The 22718-nt window shown below is 49.6% G+C and overlaps 1 protein-coding gene across 1 annotated transcript; it reads left to right on the forward strand.

The window, feature by feature from the left end:
- Positions 1-1241: 1241 nt before the first annotated feature.
- NPFFR1 (neuropeptide FF receptor 1) lies at positions 1242-22433 on the forward strand. Its single transcript, XM_065893925.1, is given in 5 exon segments — positions 1242-1767; positions 11127-11495; positions 18029-18128; positions 21568-22227; positions 22229-22433. Coding segments are annotated over 5 exon segments (1860 nt in total).
- The last annotated feature ends 285 nt before the right edge of the window (positions 22434-22718 follow it).

The following is a 22718-nucleotide window of genomic DNA, read 5'->3' on the forward strand; positions in this document are numbered from 1 at the left end:
CACTGTTGTCAGTGCTTTGCTATATGGTAGGCACTATTATTATCCCTATTTTTTAGATGAAGGGAAACTGAGGCACAAAGAGGTTATATAACTTTCCCAAAGTCACACATACAATAACTGGCAGTGCTGGACCGTGCAGATTTTACAGCCTTGTCCTGAACTCTGCATTGGTCAAGGGGGCTTGATATGACTTGTCACAGTTCTGGGTCCTATCAGGGAGACTTCAAGAACTGTGAGGACTTCCACAGGAAGGTGGACTCAAGATAGGAATGATATGATAACTAACTTTTATTGAGCTCTTACTCTGAGCCAGGCACTATTCCAACAGCTTTACACAGAGGAACTCCTTTCATGTTCACAATAACTCTAGGGGCTAGGCATTATCCCCATTTTACAGATGAAACTGAGGCAAATCACAGGAAGCAAAAAGCCCAAAGAAACTCAGGTGTTTCACCTGCAGAAGGGCAGACTTGAGAGGGTGCCCTCCCTCCCTCCAGCTCTCTGAAGGGCTGTTCTGGGGAAAAGAGAGTGACGTGAAGGCAGAGAACCCACTGCTGGGCATTAGGATGGGGACACCTGCCCAGGTCAGTGTTACACTCAGTGACCTCTAGGGCCCTTCCAGTCCTGAGACTCTGCCAGCCATTTGGGGCAGAGGACAGGCTAGAGGGAGAAGGGAGACTAGGAAGAAGCCTGGTGGGAACCGTTTCCCCAGAGTCCTCCCAGAATTAACCCCTAATCCCCAATAATGGGAAGAATGGGACCTCTACTCTCTCCCATCTGCCTGGAACCGGGGATCATCATTCATATGACAAAAGTCTATGGTGGTGCCTGACAGGGGCTGGAATGGTGGGAGGGAGATGGCCTCCTACCCAGCTCAACGGACCATTTGTTGGGCATCTACTACATGCTGGGCAGAAACTTTGACGTCATCTCATTTACTTCCCTCAAAGCCATTTCACAAATGCAGAAACTGAGGCTCAGGTGCAGCTAAGACACGTGCCCAAGGGTAGACATCTGGTGAGCGCCTGGCCAGTTAATTCCAGAGTCAGTGGTCATCTACTGACACATTGTCCCTGCTCTCCTTGCCCTCCTGTGTATCACAGCTGCCTCCATCCCCTTCTCAGGAGGGCCTCAGGGTCCTGGACACCAGGCTGGGTGGCTGGGGGTCAGGCTGGGGTGAGACGAGGACGAGGAGTGGTGCTGGGATGGGAGTCACGGGGAGAGGGACACAGAGTTATCGGATGTCGCGGCCAGGGCTGCAGTGGTCAGTGGGTTGTCCTCTACTTTGGAGGGGTGCTCCGTCCCTGCGGAGGGAGTCACATCTGGGAGGCGACCCGGGGCGCCCAGGCTCGGACGGACGCTGCGGGCAGGGGGCGCTGCGCAGGCAAACGTGTGCCGGGTGCCATGGCGACGGCGCGGCGCGAGCCCCCTCCCTCTGGACGGGGAGGGCGGGCAGCGGGCAACGGGCAGCGGGCAGCAGAGCCTGGAGGGTAGCTGCGCTGCTCGGGAGCCTTCAGCCCCGGCCGCTGCCCGGCCGCCTCCGGGCGGCAAGGGGAGCGAGACCCCGCGCAGGGCTGGGGCCTGCGAGCGCACGCCCCTCCGTCCGCTTCCGCCGGGCCCTGGACCAGAACCGCCAAGCGCAGAGGCTGGGGCGCGCGCCAGCAGCCCAGCGCCGGAGACCCGCGGTCCCCTGCAGGCTCACAGGGGCCCGCTGCCTCCCTCCGTCGGTGACTGTCCCAGAGCGGGCCGGAGTGGGCAGCATGGAGGGTGAGTGACCCCGGGGCTGGGGAGGGGGGTGGGGGGTGGGTACCGACTAAGGAGCAGTGAGCCAAGAGACAGGAAGGGGACTGGGGGGTCTCATCGGGGGCTGTCCAGAGCCCAATACTGTGACACTGTGTGTGTGTGTGACAGACAGACACACACTGAGAGAGGGAGAGAGAGAAAGACCTAGAGGGCTCTGCAGTGTGTGTGCGTGAATATGTATGTGTGAGAAACTGAGAGAGAGAGGGAGGGGGTAAAAGACCTGGAAGCCTCTGTCCCTGTGTGCATAGGACGCTCTCTCCTGCATGGGCAGGGGATCCTTTGAAAGCGGCTGAGGACAGCTTACCTATTAGCTTTAGAGTAATTGCCATCCCTTCCAGCAGGCAAAGTCACAGAGATGGAATTCTACACAAGATCTCAATGCAGAATTTCCCTCCCTGGGGGAAAGGAGAGGGAACTATGGACCTGACCTCCAGGACTTTAAGGGATAGGGACCCCAGGCATAAGGCTGCTTCCTCCAGCCTTACCAGGTGGGGGTCCAGATGCCCCTCTCAGCCAGTGTAGGAAGGGAAACCATATTTGGGCAAAGAAACTGGAGGACTGAGGGCTGGTCCACTGGCTTGCTGGGTGTCTTTGGGTTTTTGCCTAAACCTCTCCGTGCTACTGGTTACCCATCTCTTGAATGGAGAAACTTACATTCAGCTGGCTTCACAGAGTGGCTGTGAAGGTAAAATAAGACAAGATGTGTTGAACAAAATCATACCTGTAAAAGAAGGCTGCTCCAGGAGGTAATAAAACCCAGAAATGCCAAGCAAGGCATTGCAAACACTGCTGGCAAGAGAGAAAAGGGAGTTTTACAGAACGTCGTGTGCAGCTGCGGTTGCTGCTTTCCAGTGAGTTAGGGTTGAAAAGTGCACACACATGAGATACGATGAGAAATGCAGAACCAAAGTGTCAGTGAACGGAAGCCAAGGAAAACTGGTGAAGACAGAGCAAAGAGCTTTCAAAGTCTACGTAAGGATAGCAGATGAACCTGCTCGGGGCTTGGGCATGTGGTGCTCGTAACCTTTACGCACCAGGGAGAGCAGCCAGCGCAGGGCACAGGCAATTTTACTTCAAATGGTGGAAGGAGGAAATTGAAGCCCAAGATAGGTGATTGGATAAGGCGTCAAGCCATATACAATCCAAGCCCAGACAAATGACATCCCAGGGACCTGGAGCCATTTGCAGATGTAATTATTGCCTTAGAGGAAATGACAGGGAATGAAGGAAGTGCCAGAAAACTGAAGATGGGCAAATGTCCTGATTTTCAGAAAGGAAGGAAAGGTAGATTTTAAAAAACCCTAAACTGCTCAGATTGATACTGACCTCTATTAAAATTCCAGAATAAATTATCAAACATACAGTGAACACTTAGGAGACAATAAAGCAATCCCACATCTAAGAATTTTTTTCAAAGGCTGCCATCCTGTACGCTTGCAAAGATATGTGCTCAAGCATTCTCATCACACTGCAAAATCGGGAGTCATCCAGATGTCCATAAATTAAGTAAATTAAACGATGAGAACACCTGCAACGGCATGCTGTATAGACATTAAGAACTGTGTTTAGGATTTCATTTACTGGCACGAAAATATGTTTACTGCCTACTGTGAGTAATTTTTTAAAAAGCAGGTTTTAGAACACATGTTTAGTATGATCCCCTTTATGCAAAATTACATAGGCTTATTATTGGATGTATATGTAAAGTATCTGCAAAGAGATGGCCACTAACACCTTTGGGGGCTCCTGCTTCTGAAAGCGTACCCTAAGAGAGCTTATGCCTGGAAGCAGAGGTCAGGAGAGTAAGATGGGAAAGGGAGAAAAGGCAAGAACCAGAACCAGGCACGTGGACGAGCTGGGTTCAGCTACGGGCCAGTAGGGTTCTCTCTCTCTGGTCGCCTTCTGAGAAAAGTGCAGAATGCACCTGAGATTTTCGCCGCGCAAGATGGGGAGCCGACTGCTGTTTGTTCCTCTCCCCTGGCTGTACTCCCACACGTCTAGGTTGTTCCCATTTGTGGCTTCAAAGAAAGCAAACCAGAGAGAGCCCTGGTGCAGGCTTGATGAGGCACTGGAAGTGCAGGGAACTGTCCACCTGGCCAGAATCTTTGGGATGTGGCTGGGAGCATCACAGACGCGTCGGCCATGAGGGTCATCTCTGGGTGTGAAATTTCAGGGATGTTTATTTTACTCTCTTCTTTTGTCGTGCTCAGAACTGCTTTATAGAAAGCACATTGTTTTTTTATAAAAACAAAACAATCTTTTTCAAAAAGAAAGAAAATAATGTAGTGGTCATTAAGAACATATTAATGCTCACCAAGAACAGATCAGGCTAAACCTACCACATTTCCTCTCTCAGACTGGGTCTCCAAGAGGTAGAAAGATGAATTACGAGATTTCAGCAGGACCCTGCTAAGTTCTCTCATGAGAGCCCTGTGAACAGATGGAGGGTTGCGGGAAGGGGGCTGGAGGACGGATGGCGGGGCTTTCATTAAGACTTTAATGCAGCTTAGAGGTCCCTCGGACTCTGACCTTGACATGACATTAAGTAATTTAGAGGGAAAATAAAAGGCATGCTCATCAAATCTGTGGATAAGAGCCATGACACCCACATGGCAACAGTTCAAGATTTAAATGAAGGGTATCTGAACATTCTGGAACGCTGGGTCAAAACCAAGAAAGTGAAATGTAAATGGAAGTGAAGTGCAAAGTCCTGAATTTAGGTCCCCCCCAAAATCAACTGCATACATTTCAAATAGGGGGGATCTGGTTTGTAATCTTGAGGAAAGTTTCTGGGGAGATCAAAATGGATTGACAGTGAGATAGGTCTAGAATCCTGCTTGCTGAAGAGACACTGAGATGTTCAGGGTGGGAAAAACGGCAGGGAGAGGGGGATGACCTTGGGGACAGGTGCCCATTCTTGTTCTGTGTGGCTTCAGGGAGCAGAACTGGGGCAGGTGGGGACAAGTTACAGTAAGACAACTCAACTCAACAACAGGAAGAACCTTCTGTCCCTCAGAGTTGGCCTAGAAGCTGTGTGCTTACCAGGTCTCATTGAGCAAAGGGTCATGGACTGGCCAGATTACTGACTGGAGGGCAGAAGGAGGTATTCTTGTGTGGCTGGCCCAAAAATAGGATCTGGATGGTCTCCGAGGGCTTGCAGACAGACACTGCAGTCTGCCCAGCCTCCTGCAGAGCTGCTGGGGTCAGTGGGCAGTAGTCCCCCTCAGGCCTTCCACCCTGGGCCTGGGCTGTGCAGTGAGACAGCAGAGGACAGCAGTCCCCACCCCACTCCCAGCCCAACCCCAGTCTAGCGGCGTCCTCAGAGCCCCTGGAAGCCTCCACAGCTGCCTGCCCGGCCTGGGAGCTCCGTGGCTGAGGGAGGCCAGAGGCTGGGAGGATGTCTGCTCACACTGCCTGGTGGTGGGTGACTTGTGGGGAAGTGGCCCATGCGGGGGAAGGTCACTGGAGAGAGGAGGGGAGAGGAGCAAGCTAGCTGGTGTCCCTCCAGCACGGGACACAGAAGCTTCTTGGAAGTCCAGGTGGGTTCTGCTTTTCCGTGCCCCCAGAAATGCTGCCAGAGACACTGTCAGAGTTGAGAACCACTGAAGTAGTGAGTATTTTAATCATATTTATCAGAGTTTCCTCCTGATTAGAAGGGTTAAAACTCAGGTTAGTAAAAAGGAAAATAAGAGTCGCTTAAAACACCCGCTGTGAATATACACTGTTAACGTTTTTTTATTTTTTGTCATTTGTTTGGAATGACACACACACACTTTTATACGGAATACAGTTTATAATGCGTGTACATACTATTTTGTAAGCATTTCAACCTTGGCCAGTATTTTCCCTCACACCATCAGAACTTGTTCTATTCCTTAGGTGAATCCCTAGAAGTGGAACGCCTGGCTCCGGGTGTGAGTCTGGTGTCAGGGTGCTGAATGGATGTGCCCCAGTTGCAAAGGCTGAGCGGATGTGTGTCTCTCCAACACCCTGCAGTGCACAGCCACCCTCTGGCGTCACTGAGCGCTTTTCCTCTCTGTGAATCTGATTGATGGAAAGCTTACCCCTGTGTTCTTTTAAAATTGCATTTCTTTGATTACAAAAGAACTTCTTTGTCTCATGTGTTCATTAGTTATTTGTACTGTGTTGCGTTGTGTTCTTCTGTGGGTCCCCAGTGGCTCACGGCCCAGGCTGTTCACCCAGGAGGCTTTTGGGAAGTGGGTGCTGAATGGTGAACGCAGGTCTCTAGTCTGGGGCTGAGCTCCTAGGTGGTGGTACCAGGACAGACAGGCAGGTGGCTATAACGATGAAGGTATTAGTGGGAGAGCTGTGAACTCAGAGGAGTACCCAGATGGATTCTGTGCTCAGGAACTTCATTTTGGTGTTGATTTATCTTTCAGGCTTTGCAGGGAGGCCCACACTAAAAGTATTATAAAAATATCATGCTCAGATTCATTGTACAGTTTAATACTGTCAGTAGGGCTGCTGCTGGGCTAACACGTATTGAGTGCCATGTGTCCCCCATTTCGCCGAGTTCTCTTCATATGTTATCTCACTCTTTTCAGTAAGTGTGAGCTTATCTCCATTTTGCCAGGGAAGACTTTGGTTTCCAGAGGGGTGATGACTTACCCGAGGTCATAGCCAGGAATTGTGTGTTTCCACTTTAAAGATGAGAACAATAAGTTCCCACATAGATGAGGAGATGTCTTAGTCAGCTTGGGCTGCCATAACAAAATACCATAGACTGGGTGGCTTATAAACAACTGAAATTTACTTCTTACAGTTCTGGAGGTTGGGAAGTCCAATATCAAGGGGCCAATCCAGTGTCTGGTGAGGACCCGCTTCTTAGTTCACACACGGGCTCCCTGTGTCCTTAGGTGGTGGAAGAAGGGGCAAGGGAACTCTCTGAGATCTCTTTTATAAAGGCGCTAATCCCATTCATGAGAGCTTTCCCTCATGACCTAATTACAGTTGACCCTTGAAAAACGCGGGTCTGAACTGCGTTGGTCCACTTATACCCAGATGTTGTTTTCTGGTAGATGTGTACTACAGTGCTGAACGATCTGTGGCTCGTTGGATCCATGGATGTGGATCCACAGATACGGAGGGCTGACTGTAAAGTTATATTCGGATTTTCGACTGCACAGGGGTCCGAGCCCCTAACCACCCCATGTGTTGTTGACGGGTCAGCTATACCTCCCAAAGGCCCTACTTCCAAATACCATCACACTGGGGAAAAGGTTATAGCATATGAATTTTGAGGAGACACAGATATTCCATCCATTGCCTGAAGTCACCAGGAAGGAGAGCCAGGATTTCGCAGTCTGTGTGCATCCACTACCTTCAGGGTCTTTGGTCCAACTCCTTTATCTGTGGTTCCCAGACTGGAGTGTCCATCAGAATCACCTGGAGGATGCGTTAAAACAGAGATACCTGGTTTCTGGTTCCGTGGACTTTCTGGTTCCCTAGCTCGAGGGTGATTCCTCAGAATCTGCATTTCTAGCAAGTTCCTGGCGAAGCTGATGCTGCTGGCAGGGGACCACACACTGAGAACCAGTGCACCCCCATCTTCTCTCTGGCCCCAAACTTTCAGTGGCTCACAGCTTGATCTCTGAGATCATCAGAATGCCCTGGAGATAACCATTATTATACCCTGAGACCTCCAGGAAGCTCCCCGAGTAGAGGAATGGCTCAATTGGGTTCAGCGGATGAAATTTTCACAGGCTGTAGTGTATCCACAAAGGCACCAGGCAGATCCCAGGAAGGACGAGGCCAGTTGTTAATGAGGTCTCCGGCTGCTGGCTTGGGGCCCAGGTCGGGTGGGAGGCCTGCCCACCTCCAACCCATCTCACCACAGGCCAGGGGAGTTGCCAGGAATAGGAAGTAGTTTTTCCTCCTTGAGAATAAATGCCAGAAACTGGCCTAAGTATAGGGACTGATGCTCAGGCTCAGGGTCCAGGGATGGGCAGGGTTGCTCCCAGACTTCTCAGGGCCAAATGAAAGGCAGTGGGGGAAACAGGCAGACTAGAGTTTAGCTGGGCAGGTTCAGGCAATCGCCTCTACCCATCCACACCCACAGATTTCCCCAAGTCATGCGAGTTGAGTTTGAGGCTCATCAAGGGTGAGCTATCTAGGGAGGCTCCCAGCAGACTCTGTGATGGGGGGTTCTTTCCAGAGGACCCTGGAGAAGGCCTTCCAACACCAGAAATGCCAGCCTTGAGCAGGACCCTGTCACCTGATGTCAGGATTTGTCTTTCCTTCCTTTTTCTCCTCATACAAATATTTATCCATTCAACAACCATTTAGTAAAGCATTTACAATTGTCAGGCCCTGACGAGATGCTGGGGATATGACCACCAACGAAAGAGTGAAGATCCCTGCTCTCCAGGACCTGACTTTCAGAGGTGGAGGAAAAAACCAATAAACCTGGAAACAAATAAAATATCGGCAGATTGAAGAAAATAAGCAGGATGCTGTGAGAGATAATAATGGGGCACCTAAGTTAAACAGAGTAATCGGGTACAGGCTTCTCCAAGAAGACGATGTTTAACTGAAAGCTAAAGGAGGGGAAGAGGCAGAGGGAATCGAAAGAGATAAAGGCATTGAGATTGGAAAGAGCAAGAATGTGTTGGAGGCATCACGAGGTGACCAGAGCACAAAAGGCAAAGGGGAGAGTAGCAGGGGGTGAGGCCAGTGATGACAACAGGAATCAGACCATGCAGTAAAGAGTTTGGATTGTATTCGAGATGCAATGAGGAGTCTAGGCAATAATTGTTAGTAGCTCCTGTTGAAAACATTGGTGAAAAGCTAATGGGGAAGGGATCAGGCTGTCATCAGCTAAGCCCACTGATCAACCTTAGCATTAAGAAACAGACCACCTAGGGCTTCCCTGGTGGCGCAGTGGTTGAGAGTCCGCCTGCCGATGCAGGGGACACGGGTTCGTGCCCCGGTCCGGGAAGATCCCACATGCCGTGGAGCGGCTGGGCCCGTGAGCCACGGCCACTGAGCCTGCGCATCCAGAGCCTGTGCTCCGCAACGGGAGAGGCCGCAACAGTGAGAGGCCCGCGTATCGCAAAAAAAAAAAAAAAAAAAAGCCCAGTCTAGCCTCTTGGAAGATGAGAGGCCACAAGACCTGCAGAAGGGCCACTCAGATTCCTAAGCCACAGTGCGATGTCACGAGATTTTGGGGGGGTTCACCACATAATACGGAATAGAAACAGAAACCTTGTTTGGATCCTCACTCAAACCAATTATTTAAAAAATTCTGTAACAATGAGGGAATTTTGAATGCTGGATAATTGATAATATTGTGACATAATGGTTAATTTTGTTAGGTGTGATAATGATACTGGGTTATGGATTTTTCTTGAGTCCTAATTTTTAGAGATACAATCTGAAACGTTTATGAATGAAAGGAAGTGATGTGATTGTGTCTCAGAATAATCCAAAGAGAGGTGTGGGTATGGATGAAACAAAATTGGCCTTGAGATGGTAATTGTTGAAGGTGGATGATGTATACATGGGGGTTCTTTATACTCTTCTCTCTTGTCATGGTTCATTAAACTATATACTCTTGTATATATTCACTATTACATGCTCTCTTGTACATGTTTGACATATTAAAATAAAGATGTTTGGGTACAACTGGCTGCCCCTGGAGGGCCTAAGCAGGGGAATATCATTTCCTCTTCTCACTGTGCACCCAAAACTTCCAGCTTCTCCCCCTCCACTGGCAGTCCCTCCACCCCCCTCCTGAGTGCCCCGCTGCACCTGCTGGTCCCTGTTGTCCCCACTGTGCCAGGTCATCGGCCTGTGCTCCCCCAGGGTCTTTCTAGCCTCCAGGTCCCAAGCCTCTGGCCGTCCTCCAGGCCAGTGGCTGAGCTCTGGATGCAACAGAAGATTCCCCTAAAGACTCCTCATCTCCTGGAACAGGCCACATTCAGTCCCAGAGGAAGGCAGGAGGAGAGTTTACAAGACGACATCATGAGTCACCATAACTAGTGACTTCCCAGAAGAGCTGTGGTTGGACACTCAGCAGCTCCCTTCCATACGTGTCTAGAGAGACACACACTGAAGCCTGGGATGAATTAGAGACACACGGAGCAGGGCCAACTCTGTTGCAGACTCCTGTGTCCCCTTGAGTGAGTCTGGGAACCCCTCTGATCCCAGTTCTCCCGTTTCAAATGGGGCTAATACCTAACCTGTTTACCTCACGGGGTAACGGGTAGGGTTAGATCAAATAATAGACACGGAAGCGCTTTGTTAAACGCTGTGCAAATGAGGCAGCTGATACCACCATGGGAGGAGGTAAAGGATGGGTGGTGGCCTTGGCTTCGGATGGTCTTCCGGAGAATTTAACGTGTGCCTTCTTTGATCCTCAGCCCTGGTTCAGAGTCCCCTTTCGCTCTCTCTCCCTCTACGGCCTTCTTGCCTTCCCCAACTCAAGTTCTGTGGACATGATGATGAGGGATAGCAAAGATTTTGAGGGTCTAATAGTTAGGATCCCAGAAGAAAACAAGTGGTGCACTCAGAAAGGATTTAACAGAAGAGAGTTTAATAGAGAGACTTTACAGTGGGTAGTGGAAGGCAAGAGAACCAGCATGGGATGGTGACTCACCCAGCGACTGGCAGTCACAGGAAGCGGTCAGTGCAGAGAGGGAACGGTATCACTGTGGCTCTGCAAGAGCTGGAGCCATGGGAGAGGAGTCACCCAGCAGGAGCTGTGCCCATAAAGACAGCCCCACAGAAGACCTGGTCCAGGCAGGGACGGAGTCAGGAGATGAATACCCTGATTTCTCTCTCCTCCATTCCTTCAAGCTCCTTCAGTGCCTCCCATTGGCTGAACCCAGTCAAAAACCAGAGGGCAGGGAATAGAATCTAAAAAAGAGTGGATATATGTATACGTATAACTGACTCCCTTTGCTGTACAGCAGAAAGTAACACAACATTGTAAATCAACTATACGCCAGTAAACAAACAAACAAACAAGCAAACAACCCAGAGCGCAAGGGAACTTGGGTCATACAGTCCTGATGTAATGTAGTGCTGAGAAGTCAGCCTCTGGGGCAGAGAGCAGGGCTGAGAAGGATGGAGGCTAGATGGGGCAGAGGGGGATTGTCTGCAAATGGAGAAGAGCCAACATTGGGAAATGAAGTGAGTGGTGGACAAGACGGGGTGGGAGGTGTGAGATCAGGGTATGAGAGGCTGTGGGGTAGAAGTCTTGCACCAGTGCATCCAGTTGCAGTTGGAGTTGAGTACATGATCTGGGTATTAGGGCAGGGGCAGGGTTTGGAGCGCAGAAGGATCTCGCCAGCGGTGAGAAGTCAGTCATCTCTTCTTCGCCTGGGGTCCTGACCCGTGTGCTCCTTTGCTCCTAGGGGAGCCCTCCCAGCCTTCCAACAGCAGCCGGCCCCCATGCCAGAATGGGAGTGATGCCGAGGCCAACACTGCTGCAAACCTCACCTTCTCCTCCTACTACCAGCACTCCTCCCTGGTGGCTGCCGTGTTCATTGTGGCCTACGTGCTCATCTTCCTCCTCTGCATGGTGGGCAACACCCTGGTCTGCTTCATTGTGCTCAAGAACCGGCACATGTGCACCGTCACCAACATGTTTATCCTCAACCTGGCCGTCAGCGACCTGCTGGTGGGCATTTTCTGCATGCCCACCACCCTCGTGGACAACCTCATCACTGGTGAGTGGAAGCACTAGAGGCAGCAGGAGTACCCCTACCCCTGAAATCATGGCTGGCCTGGTCTCTTGGCCGAGATGCCATTGTCTCAAAATCTCAGGACAGCCTTGTGGCTGAGGGATTCGACTAGAAATAACATGTAATGAATTAATCATTTTCTATGTTCCAGGCATTGTGTGATTTACTCTTCCTGCATGATCTTAACTAATCCTCACAACAGTCCAATGAAGTGCGCGTTACTGTTATCCCCAGCGTATGGATGAGAAAACTGATGCGCAGGGTGACTAAGGGGCAGGTCTGTAGTTTACACAGCTAAGCGTCAAGTCCCACATTCACACATCTATATTTCTAACCACTACACTGTTCAATCCTACTCTCCCAGGCAGCTCCCTTGGGCAGGACTAGAACCAGCGGGAAGAAGCTGGAGGGAGGCAGGTTTCCTCTGAATAAGGACCTAAAAACTTATTTGAGTTGTTTTCCAACAAAAGAGTGTTCTCTCGTACGGGTATTGTGCTCCCTGTCACTGGGAGTGTCTAAGCAGGGACTGGCTGGCTGTTTAGCAGGGATTTTGTAGAAGGGATCCAAGCAGAACTAGACCAACCGACCGCTAAATTCCTGCCTAACAGCCTGCAAATATCAGAAGGATCCTACCGTCATCTGTTCTCTCTCCTGTGATTCGCCTTTCTTACTTCAGAATAAGCCTCCACAGACTAACTGGTGGGAAGGACTAGTTTCCAGAGCTGTGGAGACCCCTAGAGGTCTGCACCTGCAGGTTCTGAGCTCAGAGCTCCCAGGAACTCAGGATTCAAACGGACAGCCCCATATGGAGTGACTTAGCTGACTTGAGGCTGGGGGACTAGCAGCCTATGTTTCTGTAGGTTCCAGGACCCAGGAAGTGGAGCCGGGGCTGCCAGCTTCCCGTCGGCTGTACTGGCTGTGCCTGGTGGGATCTTTAATCACAGCTGAATCCCAGGTTCTTTCAGGGCTGCTGAACAGAAACTGCATCCTTCTTCCCAAAACACATAGGCAAACATATGTATGCATGCACACACGTGCAGAGGTGCACACACATACAGGCGCACGCACGCACACACACACCAGTTAACAGTGATATGGTGAGGTCACTAGTGGGTTAAGGTGGTGTCTGCCGGTCCTTTTCACATGTGTAAATTTTAAAAATTGTTTAAATTGACAACACATTCACATGGTTCAATGGTCAAAAGCTAACAAAAGGTATCCAGTGAAAAGTGTTCCTTCCACCCCTGTGCTCTGGCCTTCCAGCTCTCTCCTGGGAGGGAACCGATGCTGCCCGTGTCTTGTATGTCTTCCCCAAAATACTTTGTGTAAGTACAAGCACTTTCCAAAAATATTTTATATAAGTACAAGCAAATTAAGGAAATGCTAACTTTCTAACCAGTTCTGCACCTTTACTTTTTCCCTGCTTAAAAATGTAATTTGTAAATAGGATTCATTAAAATTAACTTACATAAAGTTACTCCATACTAATAAATGAAAGAGGTTTTTATTCTTTTTTTACAACTGTTAGAATTCCATCGTATAGCTGTACTACAATTTATTTAACCAATCTCTTTTTGATGGGTATTTACGTTGTTTCTAATAGAATCTTCTGCAAGAAAAGAAAACTTCACATAGCTTTTCTTTGTCTTTGTTTCTGTTTTTTTGAATTCAGGTGCAGAGAGTTGAATTATTCACATCCACTGTTCCTGGCACTGTGTGACTTCACTGTGTTGGGAAGCCCCTTGTGTATCTTTATTCATTCCCTTCTGTACCCTTACCCCACTCCAAACCCCCTCCCCCACTGACAGGCAAACATTCTATTACATGTAATGTTTGTGATTTGCATGCATTCTTACAAAACGTGCATTGTACATGTGTGCATGTTTTACATTTAAATATTTTGTTAAGGTATAATTTAACATACAAAAACCCCACCCTTTTTAGTGTACAGTTCCACAAGTTTTGACAAACATATACAGTCATGTAGTTACAATCAAGATATAGAACAACTTCATTGTCCCCCAAAACTCCCCCTTGTTCCTTGGTAGTTGCTTCTTCCCTCTGCTCCCTGGCTCCATTGGTCTGTTTTCCTGTAGGGACAGAAAATATCGTTTTGCCTTTGCAAGAATATTATATAAATGGAATCATACAGTATGTAGCCTTTTGAATCTGGGTGTGTTTTGTTTTGCTTTCTTTTACTTTCTATTTTGAAATAATTTTAGATAGATGTACTGAAAAGTTGCAAAAATGGTAGAGTGTTCCTGTATACTCTTCACCTACCTTCTCTTAATGTTATTATTATTTTCTTTTTTCTGGAGGAGATTAAGCTTTTATTTCTTTTAAATTTATTTTATTTATATTTTATACAGCAGGTTCTTATTAGTTATCTATTTTATACATATTAGTGTATATATGTCAATCCCAACCTCCCAATTCATCCCACCACCCGCCCCCCACCCCCTGCTTTCCTTGCTTGGTGTCCATACCTGTGTTTTCTACATCTGTGTCTCTATTTCTGCCTTGCAAACTGGTTCATCTGTACCATTTTTCTAGATTCTACATATATGCATTAATATACGATATTTGTTTTTCTCTTTCTGACTTACTTCACTCTGTATGACAGTCTCTAGGTCCATCCACGTTTGTACAAATGACCCAATTTCATTCCGTTTTATGGCTGAGTAATATCCCATTGTATATATGTACTACATCTTCTTTATCCATTCCTCTGTTGATGGACACAGGTTACTTCTATGACCTGGCTATTGTAAATAGTGCTGCAATGAACATTGGAGTGCATGTGTCTTTTTAAAAATAATTAATTATTGGCTGTGTTGGGTCTTCGTTGCTTCACACCAGTTTTCTCTAGTTGCGGTGAGCAGGGGCTACTCTTCTTTGTGGTGTGCGGGCTTCTCATTGCAGTGGCTTCTCTTGTTGAGGAGTACGGGCTCTAGGCACGAAGGCTTCAGTAGTTGTGGCATGTGGGCTCAGTAGTTGTGGCTCGGGGGCTCTAGAGGGCAGGCTCAGTAGTTGTGGCGCATGGGCTTAGTTGCTCCCCAACATGTGGGATCTTCCCGGACCAGGGCTTGAACCCGTGTCCCCTGCATTAGCAGGTGGATTCTTAACCACTGCTCTACCAGGGAAGACCTGGGGTGCATGTGTCACTTTGAATTATGGCTTTCTCTGGGTATATGCCCAGTAGTGGGATTGCTGGGTCATATGGTAGTTCTATTTTTAGTTTTTTAAGGAACCTCCATACTGTTCTCCATAGTGGCTGTATCAATTTACATTCCCACCAATAGTGCAAGAGGGTTTCCTTTTCTCCAAACCCTCTCCAGCATTTGTTGTTTGTTAGATTTTCTGATGATGCCCATTCTAACTGCCCTTAATGTTAATATCCTAAATAACCATAGTATAATGATTGAAACCTGGAAATTAGCACTGATACAATACTATTAACTAATCTGCATACTTTATTTGAATTTCACTCCTTTCCCCACAGAGGAGTCCCCTGGAGTCCTTTTCTAGTCCAGGATCCAACTGAGGGCCATACATTGTATCTGTTCTTTGTTTGTTTGTTTTCTCCAACCTGTGACTGTTCCTTGGTTCTGGACTTTCCTGACCTTGACGTGTTTGAAGAATACTGATCAGTTATTCTGCAGAAACCCCAGAAACTTGGGTTTGCCTTATGTTTTCTTACAATTAGATTTAGTTTATGCATATTTGATGAGAATACGACAGAAGACATATTGATAAGGCACACACTATCAATACGTATTAATGGTGGTGTTAATGTTGATCACTTGGTTAATGTGGTGTCTGCCACATTTTTCCATTATAAAGCTACCATTTTCCCCTTTATAATTAATAAGTATCTCATAGGGAGATACTTTGAGACTATGCAAATGCCTTGTTTCTCACTATACTTACTCACTAAGAGCATCCATTGGATGGTTCCTGCCTGCAACAGTTATTACTGTTATATTTCCTCAGTGTTGATCTTCTACTTAACATCATTCCCCCTACATTTATTTTACTCTGTGTGTTATAACCCAGTTTTACCATTATTGTGTTGCTTAAATTGCCCCAGTTTTGACTATTGGGAGCTCTTTCAATTTGGCTCCTGTGTCCTTTTGACATGCCACCATGGATATTTTTTAGTCTCTCCTTACTTTCTGGCACCATAAAGTGTTCCAGGCTCACCTTGTATGTTCCCTGCTCCAGCCCTGGAATCAATCAACAATTTCTCTAAGAAGGGCTGGTTCCTTATATTGGAGAATGACATTTAGAAACCAAGACCTTGGCACTAGATGTGATCGTTGGCACTGGGGTTTCATTGCTTCTAGGCCCTCTCGAGGGACAGAGCTAGGAAATATATGTGTGCTAACACACACATACTTAACATGTGCATCTTTATTTCTATATCTATCCATCTGCAGGTATATTGAAAACTATCATGCCTCTGATTCCAATCTAATATTACAGGATCATTTTAACTTTCCTCTTTTCCTCACCTGTAACTTCTTTCTGTAACAGTGAGAAATCTAACTCTATTTATCCACAATATATTTACTTATTTGTTCAATCTTGGTATACACATAAGGTAGATTCAGTATTGCTAACCCATACCCTTGTGAGAAACACATTTATTAATGAGAGTATAGTGTACGTGTATAGTTATTTTTGTAATCTTATAGTATACGGTCAAAATACTGTTCTCCAAAGTTACCGAGTTTAGTTGCTTGCTTCCCCATTCCCCTTCAGTGTGGTTATTTTATTCATTTGTAATGCATTTAGGTTCATTTGTTATTGTTTGTGTCCCACTTTGGGTTTCCCCCACATCCTGATGTTAATTAACTTATTTTTTGAAGATGTGAAACATTGCCATAATTCTAAGGAGTCAGATCCATACAAAAAGATATACTCAGAGAAGGGTCACTCCTCTGTCATCTCTACCACCCCATTCTTCCTCATTCTTACCGCCTCCCTGTATATGTAGCCAATCTCATTATTTTCTGATCCACCTTCCCATACTTCCTTTGTACAAATAAGCAGATAAGTGTATATTTTCCTATATCCCCTTCTTTCTTACATGAAGGGTAATATACTATAGATACTCTTTGCACTGTGCTTTTTGCATTTAGCAGTATATTTTGAAAACCTCTTCATATCAGTTCATAGAGGTCTTCCTTATTCTTTTTTACAGCCGTATAATACTCTTCTGTGTAGATGTACCATAGTTTATTCAACAACTTCTTTATATGGGCATTTAGATTGTTTCTGATATTTTGCAATTACAACAATGCTACAATGAATAACTCTGTGCATATGTATTTTGTGTCATCAGAGGTGTATATTCAGGATAGAGTGAGATTGTCAGATCAAAAGATAAGTGCAGAGGTTAGGCATCGCCTAGTTCCCCTCCAGAAGGACTGTATCGGTTTTCATTCCCACCACCGATGTCTGAGAGCTCCTATTTCTCCACAGCAAATATCATTTGCATTCTTTAAATTATGAATGAGGTTTGAACATTTTTTTCATGTCTATCAGGCTGCTCTCTACCACGATATTGACTTTCCATGACATTTAAACTCCCTGGCACCCAGACCAAACTCTCACCACTAATCCATAGTGATTTAGGGACAAAGAGACTGTAAGTCAATTAGTCTCCCCCCCTCAGTCCCACATCTGTAAAAAGGAGAGAATTATGGGTCTGCTGTGAGGATTGAGTGAGCCAGTGCCTGGCATCTAGTAAGTGTGTGGGCAGAAAATCAACATGGGGGAGGCCGTTGGTGAAAGAAGACCCCAGCCTTGGAAGATGACTCCTGTCTGCAGGCACAACAGACAAGAACAAGGTGGGCCCCCCCGCCCTGCCCCCAGGCCTAGAGGGGCAGAAACACTAAGCAGTTACCAACACACGGCCTCAGGTAGCCAAGATGTGGACCTGGCTACTAGTCCTGAGAGCAGGTGGGACCCAGATCTCATGAGAAAGCAGAAGCTTGGGGATCAGAGTGAGGACATCAGGTAGGAGGGGCTAGAGCTGCTTATACCTCCCCCTGCCTGACAGTCAGGCTTGATCTGTCCTAGTGGTTCTTAACTTTGGCTGCCACTCAAATCTCCCGGGTAGATTTGGAAAATACGGTCGTCTGGTGTGAGCCTGGGCACTGGTCCTTTTCCAAGTTCTCCGTTGATTCTAGTGAGCAGCCAGGGCTGAGAACCACTGGCCTAGAACCTGGAACAGGGCTATGGGAGCAGAAAGCCAGGCAGGGCTGGATGGATCTAAAGTTCATGGAGAGAAATCGCTGATCAGTATGAAGACCGTCTCTAATAGGACTGTCCACGGTGGTATTGGCTGCTCAGTTCCTCACCCCTGGAAGTGTGTGAGCAGAGGCAGGATGACGACCTGGCAGGATGTGGAGGAAAGATGGAAGCCAGAGGAGACGGGCCCCGATGGCCGGAGGTCTCTGGCTCTCTGCAAATGAGGCATCTCTCAACTCTGGTGGCTTCTGTCATTGCAGGGTGGCCCTTCGACAACGCCACATGCAAGATGAGCGGCTTGGTGCAGGGCATGTCCGTGTCAGCTTCTGTTTTCACACTGGTGGCCATTGCCGTGGAAAGGTGAGAAGGTTCCTGTCTGGTTATCCCGGGCCTGGCACTAGGCCAAGCTGCTGTCTCCACTTCTGGGCCTGCCAGGAGGCCGGGGCTGCTCTGTGGTCGGTGGGGCCGAATCCTGAGCCACGGAGGGAAGGGTTGTGGGGCTGGCTGCCTTCTAGACTTGGGGGACTGCAGAGGACACTGCCACCTCCTTCTGGAAGGCCCGGAGGCAGCTCCTGAGGAGGTTTAAGAGGGATTCCTGGGCCCTAAGAGGAGCTTGGGGGCAGTGCTTGTTTCCTGAGCAGCAGGCCTCCTTGCAGGTCCCTGATTCCCCATCTCCACCGTGTCCAGCTACTTCTGGTCTTTCCGCCTCAGATTCCATCAGATTCTCTGATAAGCATGGGTCTGCTAATGGAATGGAGCCAGGGACCAAGGAGGCTTTCTTTGCAGGCAACACATCTGACCCAACTGCAGTAGGTCCTCCTCTCCATCCTCCCTCTCAGTGAGCCCTTTCAATAAGGGTTCACTCCAGACACTTCCCCCAGGGCAAGGGAGGCAGGCAGGTAAGCTGGAGGGCTGCCTAGCTGCATGACCTTGGTTAAGTCAATTAACTGCTCTGAGTCTCAGTCTTCTCACCTGTAAAATGGTAAATATCCTACAGGGTGGCTGGGAGGCTTCAGTGAACTTCTGTTTGTAAAGCTGATGCACACCACCTGGCACAGAGACCAAATGTCAGCTGTTAATATTATTCTATTCCTTCCTTACGCCCACATCCTCCTCCTTGTCTTCTTCCCAACATGGGCACCTACTAGCTCCATGCTTTCTAGAATCTAGTGTCTTCATCCTCTCTCCACTTTGGCCCTCATCAAACCCAGTCTTTTGTGACCCAGTGAAGTAGGCAGCTGGGGAGATAGAACTGGGTTCCTGTTTGCAAGGCCACTGGTGGTGGGGGAAGTCCTCCTTCACTGATCTTCATTTTGTTGTCATCGTTAACGATAGGTGAGTGTGCAGTGTCTCCCAGTAGTGTTTGGACTATTCTTCAAGTTCTTGTCTCCTCCAGGAAGCCTTCCTGGTCTGCCCCAGGATTCCCCTCCATCCATTAAGCGCTATTGCATGTACAGCCAGTACTACGTGCTTTAAGAATTATTTGTTCTCTGGCAATTCCTTAAGGATGTGATGCTATGAGACCAGTAGGCCAGAGTCAGGTAGGTTGAGAAAACAAGGCTTGAGACTGGCTGTGGGAAAAGTAGAAAGTGTTGTCAGGCCGGGGAAAGGGTGGGGAGTTGGGAGAGCAGGACACAGTTTGCTGAAGTAGAAAGAGCAACATGGCTGGGAGTCAGCTCTAGGCCTGTGTGCTAGTCTAGGTTCAGCTCCTAAACCGCCCCATGACTTTCTTAGACTAATCAGATTGGCATCTTCGACCAGGAGAACTGGGCACAGGTATTTTTTTAAATGCTTCACTAGATTCTAATGCACAGTGAGGGTTTCCGGCTGCAGGTTTATATGGCACAGTGGAGCAACACAAATCTGGGTTCAAGGCTGGTCCTTGCTAAGCTGTGTGACCTTGAGCCAGTTACTTATCACCTCTGAATCCCAGTTTCCTCAGATGTAAATTAAGGGTGTAATAATAATCACTGCTGAGACATCCTAATGAGGAAATGGTGCAGGTCTGTCCTAATTCTGTGGAGGCACTGTTGGAAGGACGCTGGCCAAGGTGACATAGGGACAACCTGTCATGTAGACTCTACACCTGAACCCCCAAGATTTTCTGGAGAAGCCATAAACAGCTAAAAATTGTTTTCTCTGATACACCTACCCGATCGGCCTACTCAAGGACAGAATGTGCGGACTTATAGCTCTGCAACCTGCGAATAGCCACTGGACTCCTTGCCCAGCCTGTAGGGCCTTCCTACCGCCCCGTGGCTTACCTCTCCAAACAGCTAGACCCAACCATTCGGGGATGGCAACCATGCCTTCGGGCCCTAGCAGCGGCAGCCGAACTGACCAAACACTCAAACTGACTCTGGCCCACCCACTAACCGTGTTTTCCTCCCACCGGCTGGTCGACCTCCTAAGCCACAAGTTTCTCTCCCTCTGGGCCCCTCCCACATCCAGGAGTTCCACCTACTGTTCATTGAAAACCCAGCTATTTATTTCTCTTGATCTCTCCCCTCGCCTGAACCCGGCTTCCCTCCTGCCCATCTCTGGCACCGGGGGTTTTCCATCCCATTCCTGCCCTCATGTCATAGAAGCCTTCAAACCACCAAGAGAGAGACTCTTTGACACCCCTCTTTCAAACCCGGACCGCACCCTCTTCGTAGCACGCTCGCTCCCTGTTTTCTTAGGTTCCTTCGCAGGCGCGTGGAGGAAGTCTCTCGGGTGGCCACAAACCAAATGCTTCTCGGCCCTTACACCTTGCTTCCTACAGAACCCCCCCACTGGTCTCCCCTAAGCCTCGGACCTCTGGTCGCCCGACTCCCCTTTCGACGCCCCCATTCAGCATGAAGTAGCCAGAGATCAGAACGCCGCCCCATTACACCAAAGATGTCGGGATGTAAGGCCAACTGGCCCTAGGCAGGGGAACACAATCAGATTCACAGGTTGCATCAGACCGAAACTCTTCGGACCACCCAGTTCCAGAAACTGACCTGGGGACTTTGCACCCGGCCCAGCCTTCCCGCCTTTCGAGGGGCGGGACTAACGGTCCCCCAGGATACCCGAAAAGACCACCAAATAAGGAATACCCTGCGCCCTCCCAGATTCACCACACCCCTTTCCCTTCTTCCCCTATAAAATCTTGCCCAGGGGCTTCCCTGGTGGCGCAGTGGTTGAGAGTCCGCCTGCCGATGCAGGGGACACGGGTTCGTGCCCCGGTCTGGGAGGATCCCACATGCCGCGGAGCGGCTGGGCCCGTGAGCCATGGCCGCTGGGCCTGCGCGTCCGGAGCCTGTCCTCCGCAGCGGGGGAGGCCACAGCAGTGAGAGGCCCGCGTAACGCATAAAAAAAAAAAAATCTTGCCCAACCCTCGCCCGGGTGCGACTTCTCTGGCCCCTTTCTCTTGGACCAGTGAACCTCGCCCTGGAGCGCTCCCTAATAAAGCTCACTTGAAGCTTTCCTCTGTTTCTCGGTGCCCTTTGTTAAGATCCGACCTTACACCTGCCAGCTAATGTTTATCCCCCGAAGTGCACAAACAGGATTCAGCTCTTGTAAAACCCTCCTTTTGCCTTTGTTGCGTGGCTACTCAGCCGAGGAGCTGACTCCCCAACAGGTGAGAAACCAGTTTGCTTGCAAACAAACTTAATTAACATCTGAGCCTTCTTTGATGCCGCCTAAGGTGCAAGGTCGAAGGTGGAGTGCCCCTACCCCCGCTCCCAGCCCTCCGCCCTCAATCGGGGATGGCTCTCCTCCGTGGGGCCACTGGGACCCGCCCAGACCCCCGCTTCTCTTTCCTCCGTCGCCGCAGGTTCCGCTGCATCGTGCACCCTTTCCGCGAGAAGCTGACCCTGCGGAAGGCGCTGGTCACCATTGCGGTCATCTGGGCCCTGGCCCTGCTCATCATGTGCCCCTCGGCCGTCACGCTGACCGTCACGCGCGAGGAGCACCACTTCATGGTGGACGCCCGCAACCGCTCTTACCCACTCTACTCGTGCTGGGAGGCCTGGCCCGAGAAGGGCATGCGCAGGGTCTACACGGCCGTGCTCTTCTCGCACATCTACCTGGCGCCGCTGGCGCTGATCGTGGTCATGTACGCGTGCATCGCCCGCAAGCTGTGCAAGGCCCCGGGGCCCGCGCGCGCCGGCGAGGAGGCGGCCGGGGAGGGCGGCCGCGGCGCCCGGCGCAGGGCCCGGGTGGTGCACATGCTGGTCATGGTGGCGCTGTTCTTCACGCTGTCCTGGCTGCCTCTCTGGGCCCTGCTGCTGCTCATCGACTACGGGCGGCTGAGCGAGCCGCAGCTGCACCTGGTCACCGTCTACGCCTTCCCCTTAGCCCACTGGCTGGCCTTCTTCAACAGCAGCGCCAACCCCATCATCTACGGCTACTTCAACGAGAACTTCCGCCGCGGCTTCCAGGCCGCCTTCCGCGCCCAGCTCTGCCCGCCGCCGTGGGGGAGCCACCGCGAGGCGTCCCAGCGGGCTCCTGCGCACGCGGGTCTTCGTGGAGGTGCAGCCCAGCGACTCTGGCCTAACCTCCGAGTCGGGCTCGAGCCGCGGGGCCCCCGGGCCCGGCCGCCTCCAGCTGCACAGTGGCCACGTGGCCCCCCCTGGCTTGGCCGCCGAGGGTCCCGGCTTTTCCCATACACCCCTCACCATACCAGCCTGGGGCGTTTGAGTGGGACATGGAGGGCCGGCCCCTGAACCCGAGGGCCCCGGCTGGACACGTGACACCCAGGCATGCTAGCGGCCTGGTGTGGTGTTAGCAGAGGGTACCATGTGCCTCCCTCTCAAATACAAGGCAGTGAGCAGTTAGTTGCTAGTGGAATCTTCTCTGCCACCTCCCCCCTCAGACAGAGGCAAAGGAGGGTAAGGGGAGAGGAGCCTTGTTCCCCGAAAACCCTTCTGTGTGGTAGAAGCCACCGGCATCATCTCACTGAATTCTCAAAACGCTTTCAGAATA

Source organism: Phocoena phocoena, chromosome 16, assembly GCF_963924675.1.
Source record: "Phocoena phocoena chromosome 16, mPhoPho1.1, whole genome shotgun sequence".
Lineage (NCBI taxonomy): Eukaryota > Metazoa > Chordata > Mammalia > Artiodactyla > Phocoenidae > Phocoena > Phocoena phocoena.